This window comes from Hemitrygon akajei, chromosome 1 (assembly GCF_048418815.1).
Source record: "Hemitrygon akajei chromosome 1, sHemAka1.3, whole genome shotgun sequence".
NCBI classification, from domain to species: domain Eukaryota; kingdom Metazoa; phylum Chordata; class Chondrichthyes; order Myliobatiformes; family Dasyatidae; genus Hemitrygon; species Hemitrygon akajei.
In genome coordinates, this window is record NC_133124.1 from 108,011,779 (window position 1) to 108,023,807 (window position 12,029).

General features: G+C 40.8%; 1 protein-coding gene across 2 annotated transcripts in view; it reads right to left on the bottom strand.

Annotated features, from left to right (window-relative positions):
• Positions 1–2,843: 2,843 nt before the first annotated feature.
• LOC140732411 (D-serine dehydratase) overlaps positions 2,844–12,029 on the bottom strand; it is a 50,091-nt gene continuing 40,905 nt past the window's right edge. For both annotated transcript variants that reach the window (XM_073055068.1, XM_073055149.1), the window contains exon 8: positions 2,844–4,319. In XM_073055068.1, coding sequence (XP_072911169.1) covers positions 4,230–4,319 — 90 coding nt within the window. In that variant the 3' untranslated portion in view covers positions 2,844–4,229. The remainder of the gene's footprint in view (positions 4,320–12,029) is intronic.

Sequence of the window (12,029 nt, forward strand, 5' to 3'; positions counted from 1 at the left end):
ACCCCGTTCCCCTGCCTTTTCCCCAAAACCTTTGACATGTCTAATCAAGAACCTATCAACTTCCGCTTTAAATATACACAATGATGTGACCTCTACAGCCATTTATGGCAGTGAATTCCACAGATTCACTACCCTCTGGGTAAGTAAATTCCTTGTCATCTCTGTTCTAAAGGGAGGCCCTTCTATTCTGAGGCTGGTTCTAGACGTACCGACTATAGGAAACATCCTCTCCATATCTACTCTCTCTAGGCCTTCCAGTATTCGATGTTTCAATGAGATCCCACTTCATTCTTCTGAACCCCAATGAGAACAGGCCCAGAGCCATCAAACATTTCTCATATGTTAACCCTTTCATTCCCGGAAATCATTCTCGTCAACCTCCTCTGGACCCTCTTCAATGTCAGCACATCTTTCCCTAGATAAAGGGCTCAAAACTGCTCACAGTACTCCAAGTGCCTCCTACTCCATATTTAAGTTTGCCAATGACACCACTGCCGTTGGCCAAATCAAGGGTGGTGACGAATCAACATGTAGGAGGAAGACTGAAAACTCTGGTTGACTGGTGCCACTCATTGAGATGATTATTGGCTTCAGGAGGAGGAAATCAGAGGTCTATAAGTTAGTCCTCATTGGGGGAGCGGAGGTGGAGAGGGTCAGCAACTTTAAATTCCTTGGTGTTATCAATTCGGAAGATCTGTCCTGGGTGTAGCACGTAAGTGCTATTACGTAGAAAGCACAGCAGTGACTCTACTTTCTCAGAAATTTGTAAAGAGTCAGCATGTCATCTAAAACTATGACAAACTTCTATAGATGTGTGCTGGAGAGTATATTGATTGGTTGCATCATGGCCAGGTATGGAAATATCAATGGTATGGAAAAGCCTATAAAAAGTAGTGGATATAGCCCAGCCTATATGCTGATTTGTCACCAACCTTGATCTGTCCCTCCACAGCATCAGGCACATCTACACGGTAAGCAGTATCCATCATCAAAGACCCACACCATCCAGGCCATGTTTTCTCCTCGCTGCTGCCATCAGGAAGAAGGTACAGGAGCCTCAGGACCTGCATCACCAGTTTCAAGAACAATATCACCCCTCAACCATCAGGCTCTTGAGTCAGAGGAGATAATTTCATTTGCCCTATCACCGAACTATTCCCACAGAACTGGACTCACTTTCAAGACTCTTCATCTCAAGTTCTCGATATTTATTGCTTATTTATTTATTATTATTTCTTTTTTTTTTTGCTTACTTTTTGTACTTACACAGTCTGTTTTATTTTTTATTTTAAACTCATCAGAGCCCATCCAGAAACTCCTGTGGTCCCCTGTTTCTTGTTTTTACTTGTGGCCTTCTGAAGAGCTATGTGGATGGACCACATTGAGAACCACTGCTCTAATTTACCAATCCAGTAACACAGCCACAATGGCAAATTGTACCTAATGTAGTCCTAAAACAAAAACAAGTTAAAATGGTTCCGAATCACCATTTAGAACTGACAACTCTCCTCTGCAATCTGTAACAAGCAACAAAAAGCATCTAAGAAAGTAAAACCAAATGTTTCAAATGTATTTTTATTTGGTTTTCTTTCCATGGAACATGTTTCAGTGCAATTGATGAGTGTGTTTGTTCTAGTGGGGAGGAACCATCTTGATTCACGAGAGCAGCTTCACCTGCTCAGCAATGTCTCACACTCACAGGTGATACAATACAGCAGACAAGAGCGATCAATAACTAATATAAATTGAACATACCTAATGAAACAAGTACAATCCTTCTGTGTTCCCTCAGTACTGCAATTTGTTCTCAGAGGTTCTGTTGCTTGAACAAGACTCCTCCAGTATATCACCCAATTATTCCAGGATGGGCAAACTCTCCAAGTGTGCTAGGCACGGCACTGCAGGTGGTATTGATTTATGCTTCATCTGCCTTTCGTGTTTTCCAGCAGGCATCATCTTCTATTGAACCACGCATAGGAAAGTTGGTTGATATTTACCCAAATTATGTGTAATTTAATTTCTCCCAGATTTGGTGGATGCCGGAACATGCATCAGCACAACCTGCAGATTGAACAAGGAATTTCTCCCATCTGTAGTATCTATTTTCCTATTGAGTACTGTCCCTGAGTAACAATTTTTGAGATTTTTTGGACATTTTCTCTGTGATAACGTTGGAGTTCAGATGAAGTATCACAGAAACATAGGAACTGTCAGATGAAAGTCTATCTAAAACATCTTCCATGTGGTATTCACATGGCAAAATTATCTTTTCCCTCAGCACCAATTTCCTGCACTAAGCGATCTTTCCTGCTTTCCTTAATATCCAAAAATCTATCAACATCTTGAGTTGGCCTCCACAGCCATTTTACGAAGAGAATACAATTATACACTCCTTTCTTGGTGAGGAGCCTTCCGGCCCATTACATTGACACAGTTATCCCTAGTTCTAGATGACCCAACCATAAGGAACATCATCTCTGCATTCACTCTTTTAAGACCCATAAGACTTTTCCACATTTTATTAAGGTCACTTCTCATTTCTTGTAAACTCTAGAGAGTACATTCAATAACCTCTTGCATGGCGCCTTATCAGAGACTTCCAAAAGTCCAAATACACATGGACACTAGTTCTCCCTTATTTGTTTTGCTAGTTACTAGTTACAAATCATTTTTAAACCTTAAAGTATATTGAAAAAGGGATCTCTGGAAGTATGGGTACAATGAGAGTGAGTGGAAAAAGAGTAAGAAAAGTGATGACAGAGCAAAACACAATCTTCAACAAAGTAAAATTCTATAAAATGAGAAGGAAATTTACCCAGAGGTCGCAGGCTGTTGACACAGTAAGCTTTATTTCAATACTTCAATTTAGGGGTCCAGAGCTTATCATCTTTTTTAGCAGTCAAGATTTAATTGATGTGTATCTGTAAGACTTCAGACCTTAAATGTCCCTACACTTGGCCCAAGAAACAGACATAACCTGTATTAACGTACCATTGACCCCTTTCATTTGATTCCACGCTAATCGTTAATAAGGATATGAAAAACATGAGGTCCTAGCATTGTTCCTCTATCAATAAACACACAAATGATATCAACACAGGTTCAGTACCCCTTATCCAAAATGCTTGCGGCCAGAAGTATTTCAGATTCCAGATTTTTTAGGGTTTTGGAATATATAATGAGAAAGCTTGGGATTGCTATCATTTTTGACTCTGAATTTATGTGCAACTGGTAAGCAGTGTTTGTCTTTCACTTGTTCATCACACATACGTACTGATGCAGCTGATCAACATGTTAGATCTTCATCGGCAACAACCTTGGCAAACTAATTAATGAATTTCTCTGCGGCTTCATGATCAGCAAACACGGCATCACCACAAATCTTTAAAAATTTAATGCCATGCCTTTTCTTAAAATTTCTGCAACCACCTTGCTAAATATTCACAAGTACCTTCAATTTTTAGTTTGTCATGATAGATTTTTGCTTATTTTATGATCAGCATACCATTAAGTGGCATATGTTCACTCCAACACTGATGAATCCACTCTTACAATACACAATCGAGATCTTCATTTTTCATTTTATGCAGTGTGTTTTTCTTTTCTTCATTAACCTCTGTTCATCATATAGGTGAGGTCACTTCTCAGCACTGTCTGTGGTGCTCAATGACCTGCACATCACCTGGGAACTTTCCAGCACCTTGTGGAATTTTCCATTTCTCATGTCACGTCAGTGCTCAAAAGAAGTTTGGATTTCAGAATTTTTCAGATGTTGGTATTTCAGATAAGGGGTACTCAACCTGCAATAGTGCAACATCCAAAATTTGTTTCAGATGAGATTTTCAACTACATTTGTGAGAATCACAACCAGTGATGTTCTCTCTTAAGGAACATGGCATTTTAATAATACTGAAGGTTAAGTTTCAATGTTATTTAAGGGTCAGGTACATCTATAGACAGTGAGCTACAAAACTCAGCAAACCCACCTCAAGGTTTCTGTAAAGGCATGAAGTGCTCTATAAGTATCTATACTTTTTATTCCTTTACAAAGATCACAAAATAGAACCCCTTGCACTACTTTGGAACTAATACCTATGAGAGTTCTTGAAAACAGCAATAGGGACATTGTAACTGTTTGACCTAAAAAAGCAATGATGAACTTCTAAGCCTAAATTTGTATGCTTTCTCTCCTGTCTCCCAAGCAAACGGTAAAATGTTCTTCAACATCTCTACCAGCCTCGTGTCGGTCTCCATTCAGCGATAATCTTCCCTTCTGAATGCACGTAGTAAACGGGATGCATTGCTGCAGTTGCACAGGCCTGTCAGGAGGGTAAAAAAGAAACAGGAAGATAGGAGAGATTGTGAGAGAAAGTGAGGGGGGAGGGAGAGAGAGAGAGTGATGAATCAAATAGACAGAAAGTAGAAGAAAGAAAATCATCATAAATGGGGAAAACAAATAAAGAAACAGAGAGAATTCAGAAGTAGATAGAACAGAAAGGAGAGCAATGAATTTAAGAGGGAAATACAGTATAGCGGGAAAAATTAAGAGATTATGGAGGGAGGAAAACAGATGTTGGAACGATGGGATGAAGATGAAGAGATTATATAAGGGAGTGGGAGAAGAGACAAAAGGGGAAGGGGAAATAAAAGGACAAATGTGAGATTACTTCATGATTTGTACAAAACACAAGCATTTATTCAGAAATACTCATCCATTTCTACATTTTCAGAATCTGCAGCTTGATAGTGAGAAAAAACTGAAAGTGAGGCAGAAAATGTCAAATTTAGTGCATGAAGGGAATTTAAAGGGACAGGAAGAGTTCAAGGACATGGGTAGAGCAAACAAGTGGTGTGGGTGAGACAAGCAAATGGTGTAGTGCCATGAAATGGTATGTAATGGTGAGGTACCAAAATCACCAGAGTTACTCAGCTGCTGATGAGGCCTCAGACATGAGAAAACTATAAGACCATAAGGCGTAGGAGCAGAATCAGGCCATTTGGCCCATCTAGTCAGATCTAGTTGTTTATTATCCCCCTCAACTTCATTCTCCTTTCTTCTTCCTGTAACCATTGATGCCCTGATTAAACAAGAACCTATCAACCTCCACCAATGGCAGCCTACACAGTCATAATGGTAATGAATTCCACAGATTCCACCACCTTTTTGTTAAAGATTTTTTTCCTTATCTCTGTTCTAAATGGACGTCCCTCTGGTCTTAGACTCGGCCACTAGAGGAAACATCCTCTCCACATCAACTCTACCTAGACCTTTTGATATTCCGTAGGTTTCAACGAGATCCCCCCCCCCCCCATTCTTTTAAACTCCAACAAGTACAGGCCAGAGCTATCAACTGTTCCTTATAATTTATTCTTTTCGTTCTTGGGATAATTTTTGTGGACCTCCTCAGGCCAGCACATCTTTTCTTAGTTAAGGAGCCCAAAGCTGCTCACAGTATTTCAAATGTGACCTAATTAATGTCTTATAAAGCCTCAGCATTACATCCTTGTGTTTGTATTCTAGTCCTCTCAAAATAAATGGTAAAATTGCATTTGCCTTCCTTACCACCAGCTCAACCAGCAAGTTAACCTTCAGGGAATCCTGCATGAGGACTCCCAAGTCCCTTTGCACCTCTGACTTTTTAATTTTCTCCCCATTTAGAAAATAATCCACACCTTTATTCCTTCTACCAAAGTGCATGACCATACATTTCCATACATTAAATTTCTTCTGGCACTTCTTTGCCCTTCTCCCAATCTGTCAAAGTCCTTCTACAGACACCCTGCCTCCTCAACACTACCTGCCCCTGCACCTATCTTCATACCGCAAACTTGGCCACAAAGCCAGCAATTCCTTCATCCAAATCATGTACATATAATGGGAAAAGAAACAATCCCAACACAGACCCCTGGCACACCACTAGTCACCACCAGTCAACCAGAGAAAGCCCCCTTTATTCCTACTCTTTGCCTCTTGCTAGTCTGCCAATCTTCTATCCATGCTAGTACCTTACCTGTAATACCATGTGTTCTTACCTTGTTAAGCAGCTTCATGTGTGGCACCTTGTCAGAAGCCTTCTGAAAATTCAAGTACGCAGCATCCAGTGACTCTCCTTTCTCTAACCTGCCTGTTATTTCCTCAAAGAATTCTAATAAATCTGACAGGCAAGATTCCCCCTGAAGGAAACCATGCTCACTCTGGCCTATTTTGTCAGGTGCCTCCAGGTATTCCAAAGCCACATCCTTACTAATAGACCAACATCTTTCCAACCACTGAAATAAGGCTAACTGGCCTATGATTTCCTTTATTCTGCCTCCCTCCCTTCTTAAAGAGCAGAGTGACATTTGCAATTTTCCAGTCCATTCTGGAACCATTCCAGAACCTAGTGATTCTTGAAAGATCATTATTAACACCTCCACAATCTCTGCAGCCACCTTTTTCACAAACCTGGTGTGTAGTCCATCTAGTCCAGGTGACTTATCTACCTTCAGGATTTTCAGCTTCCCAAACACATTCTCCTTAGTAATAGCAACTGCACTCACTTCTGCGTCCTGACACTCGCATTTCTGGCATTCTATTAGTGTCTTCCTCAGTGAAAACTGCACAAAATACCTATTAAGTTTGAAAGCCATGATGACTGATCTCATGCACGAGGTGGCTCTCTGCCAGGCACCAACTAATGAGCTTCTTGTGTTAATTTGTGATTTCCAGCAAGTCTTTCAATTCAGTATTCACCTCTTAATTGTTACACTTTGGTTAGTCTGAATGAGACTAATTTACATTATTCACTTCAACAATGTTATTTCTTGATTGCAACTCTAATGATTAATTGAAGACACTGTCTTTCTCTGGTGTACACGTGCATCTAAATGCAGTATCTTGTGTTAGGACGTAGCTATTGTGCCAAGGCCAGCTTTAACTCTAAACCTTTTTTTTGAGAAAGTGGTGGGGAGAAGTCTCCTGGAACCAGTGCAGTCTTTGTGAAGGTACTCCCACAAAACTGTTCAAAAGAGGGATTTAGACCCAGTGAGAATGGAGGACAGGTGATATAACTTCAGTTTATGATGGCGTGCGGCTTGCTGCCCTGATTGAGTCATAGAGTCATAGCACACGACAGCACTGAAACAGGTTCTTCAGCCCATCCAGGTCATACTAAACTATGAATATGTCCCATCAACCAACACCATAGCTCTCCATACCCCTCCCATCCAAAATTTCTCTTAAACTTTGAAATCAAACCAGAATCTGCCCCTTCTGTTGACAGCTCATTTCACACTCTCACCACCCTCTGAGTGAAGATGTTCACCCTCACGTTCCCCTTAAACATTTCAACTTTCACCCTTAACACATGACCTCTAGTTCTAGGCTCATCCAATCACAGTGGAAATAGCATGCTTGCATTGACTCTATCTATACCCCTCATAATTTTGTATCCCTCCATCAAATCTCTCCTCATTATCCTACACTCTCGGAAACAAAGTTCTAACCTATTCAACTTTTCCTTATAATTCAGATCCTCTAGTCCTGGCAACATCCTTGTAAATTTTTCTGTACTCTTTCAATCTTATTGACATCCCTCCCGCAGGTAGGTGACCAGAACTACACACAATACTCCAAACTCTCTCCCTAACATGTCTTTCTGTCAATCTGTGCATAATTTTTCCCTGCAGCAGTAAGTGAATGTGATGCAAAGGCTATGGGGCATTAACTTCCATCATGCAACACAACTGCACCTATAACCATAAGCTGAGGCATCATAGGCAACCTTGACTGAATGATGTGGATCATACCATTTTTTACCACAATGTCTGACGTCACCATTTCCTTTGTCTTTTGGAAAGCTACCTCAGACTGCTTTGTTTATTGCCATTTTTACTGATCTGTAGTAATGAGCTCAAGGGGTGGAGCGCAGTAGCCAGGTTTGGCAGGAACCTGTTATATTAGTTGACAAAATCTAAGAAGGACTGCAACTGTGACACGTCCTTTGGCCGTGGGCCATCCACCACTGCTTGAATTTTCTCAGCACACTTGTGTAATTCTTGTGCATCAATGATGTGACCACAGTAAGTGATGCTTGATTTAATGAATTAACATCTGTTATGTCATGCCCTGAGCCCATAATCTTCTAATCTTCTGTCTTGAGATTTTGGAAATGTTTCTTGTCATCCACACTGTTAACAATGATCTCATCCACGTAACACAGGGCCTGGGCAGCCTTGCAGCTTCTGGTCCATAGCATTCTGCCAGAGTGCGAGTGCACACATTACTCCAACAATTAGCTTATTATAGCAATGAAGACATTTGTGAGTGTTTATGGTGAGAAACACTTTGGATTCTTCTTTCATCTCCATCTACAGGTGAGCATCAGCTATGTTCACTTTGCAGAAGTGTTTCCCACCGGAAAGGTTTGCAAAGATATCCTCTATCCAGGGTAGAGGGTTTTGAGTTACTTTCAGTACTGGTTTGATGGTGACTTTAAAATCACCACAGATCCTGACAGACACATCCTTCTTTGCTACTGGGACCACTGATGTTCCCTTGGGCTCCTCTCAACCTTGGAAAGAATTCCTTCTGCCTCCATGCAATGTAGCTCACTGGCTACTTTATCGTGGATGGTATAAGAAACTGGGCTGGCTTTGTAAAACGTGGGTGTGGCATTTTCATGTAGTGCTATTTTCCCTTATTATGTTTGAGCTTTCCAATGCCATCCTTGAACACTGCTGTGGCAGCATCCAGTACCTTTCTTCATTCACTTTCAGGTGATTCTATTGCAGGGGATGTGGCATGAAAATGGTGGATGGATCGCCAATCACACTGTAGTTGTATCAGCCAATCACAGCCCCACAATGTGGGCCCTCCTGTTTTTACCACATACACACCCAGTGCGGCTTTCTGGTTTTTGTATTTCACTGTTAAGAATGTCATTCCCACAAGACTTATCTCTTCTCCAGTATATGTTCTTAGTAGGATATTTTTAGGCTTCAGTTCAGTATCTTTGAAATGCTGTTCAAATTCATTTTGTGGAATGACTGAAACAGCTGAGCCAGTGTCTAATTCCATTTTAATTAATTTGCCATTCACTTCTGGTGTAGGCCATATTGCTTGTCTTTTGTTAGTTTCTACATTGAAAATCTCAAGGCTATGCAGTCCTGTGTCACTCTCATCATTATCAGATTTTTCATCAACAGCATGCAGATTAGAGCTCATTTTGAAACGGTAACTTGACTTTTTTTTAAGTCTTTTTCCCTTCCCTGTGCAGTCCATTTATTTTTGTTTGCCCAACATGCTTTTTGTATGTGAACTACTTCATTGCATTTTCTATGTTTCGCCTTTAAACCTGCATTGAGCCCCACCACAATGGTAACACAATTGGAATGTTATGCTGAAGTTGCATATGACATTGGTGAGGCCTAATTTGGAGTATTGTGTGCAGTTTTGGTCACCTACCTATAGGAAAGATGTAAATAACTTTAAGTAACTTTAACTTTACAGAGAAAATTTACAAGGATGTTGCCAGGACTGGAGGGTGTGAGTTATAAGGGAAGATTGAATAGGTTAGGACTTTATTCCTTGGAACATAGAAGACAGACAGGAGAGTTGATAGAGGTATACAAAATTATGAGGTGTATAAATCAGGTAAATGCAAGCAGGCTTTTACAACTGAGGTTGGGTGGGACTACAACAGAGGTCATGGGTTAAGGGTGATAGGTGAAGAGTTTAAGGAGAACATGAGGAGAAACTTCTTCACTCAGATGGTTGTTAGGGTATGGAATGAGCTGCCAGCACAAGTGGCGCATGTGAACTCGATTTCTACATTTAAGGGAAGTTTGGATAGGTACATGGATATGAAGAGCTATGAAGGGCAGGTCGATGGCAGTAGGCAGTTTAAATGGTTCGGCATGGACTAAATGGGCCAAAGGGCCTGCTACTGTGCTGTACTTTTCTATGATTCTATGACTCTAATTTGCTTGGCCAGACAAGTTTCGGTTTAGGTTGCAATTTTGTTCATCTTTTACTTTCACTCCTGACTGCAACTCAATTGCTGTCTCCGGCTGCAGTTTCCATTGATACAGCAATTTCAACTGCTCTTTTAAATGTGAGTTGTCCTTCAGTCAGGAGCCATTTATGATGCTTTCTTGTAAGATTCCACAAACTAATCAATCTCTCAGTGCATTACTCAGCCCACCAATGTGCTGACAATGTCCAGAGAATTACTTCTATTAAGCCACATAAGGTGAAATGTTCCTCATTTATGATGACTTTTAGATTCCACTTATGAAACCTAAGTGTTCTGCAGACAACAATGGTTTTGGTTCTAAATGTTCCTGCATTACATTCACAATATCAGCAAAGCCTATTTCTTCTGGTTTGGTTGGAGTACTTAAATTTCTAAGCAAACTGTATGCCTTTCCACCCATGGCACTCAGCTCAACTGCAGTTTTTATCAGCTATTTCATTTGCTTCAAAATACTGCTCAATTCATGTAGTATACGTCATCTAATTATCTGTTGTGCAATCAAACGTGTCTATTTTTCCTATGCAGCCAGCCATTTCTGCTTTAGATTGATTGATTTATTATCTTCCTGTATACGCTGTTTGTGAACCCGTGGCTGTACTTGTCGCTTGCTAATTTCACTCGTTTTCTGGTCTTCTGCCTTTTTTCAAAACTTGAACATTGCTCTCCCCTTCTGAAGAAAAACATGCTGTGCTTCAACAGGCGGGTAGCCATCTTGGGTTTATTTTAAAACTTCCTCACCGCCACTGTTATGTTTTTTAACCCCAGAAACAAATCAAAAGAAAAACTTATCAGACCAGTACTGGAGCGACTGGGCTTGTATACACTGGAATTTAGAAGGATGAGAGGGGATCTGATTGAAACATATAAGATTATTAAGGGATTGGACACGCTGGAGGCAGGAAGCATGTTCCCGCTGATGGGTGAGTCCAGAACTAGAGGCCACAGTTTAAGAATAAGGGGTAGGCCATTTAGAACAGAGATGCGGAAAAACTTTTTCACCCAGAGAGTGGTGGATATGTGGAATGCTCTGCCCCAGAAGGCAGTGGAGGCCAAGTCTCTGGATGCATTCAAGAGAGAGTTAGATAGAGCTCTTATAGATAGCAGGGTCAAGGAATATGGGGAGAGGGCAGGAACGGGGTACTGATTGTGTATGATCAGCCATGATCACAGTGAATGGCAGTGCTGGCTAGAAGGGCCAAATGGCCTACTCCTGCACCTACTATCTATTGTCTATTGTCTATTGTCAGTATCCTGGCTCCTGTGTTTTTGTTTCAATTAACTTCTGAGGTTACAAAACAAAATAGAGTAGATTATTTCTGCTTCTATTTCATATACACTAGGGATGACTTCAAAAGATGTGTGAGAAGCATAGGCCAAGTAAGTTTAAAGAAGCATTTGGTTTAAGCAAAGAATCTGGGAATTCTGTAAGTCCTCTCAGGATGAGTAAGACAGCAAGTAATCTAACAGCAGAATCAGAATCGGGTTCAGGGATCATTCAGAAATCAGATGCTGGATGGGGGAAAAAACTGTTCCTAAGGCATTGAGTATGGATGTTCAGACTCCTGTACCTCTTCCCTGATGGTAGTAACAAGAAGAGGGCATGTCCCAGATGGTGATGCTCCTTAATGATCGATACAGTCTTCTTGAGAGGTGGTAGATAATAATAGTACATTTCTGCTTTAAGAACATTCTTCTTGGTATTGGGTTAAACTAATATATTGAGGCATAGCAGGCAGCTCACTCCTCTGGAATGCATATCCTGTGCCATGCGGGAACTCCAAATCATTTCCATGTCCTGAACATCAACAGATGCGGGAATTGTTGTCAGCTGGAGGAGCTCTTAACTCTGGCCTTTGGCGTATGATATCACTACACCCGTACATGGGAATGAATGTATTGTGATTAGAACAATTCAGGAGGAGGTTACCCTGCAGCTCAAAAGAGTGGGAAAGGATCATAGCCAACTTTTGTTTAAAATATTTCCTGACCTTCACTCCCAAAATGCCCATCTCA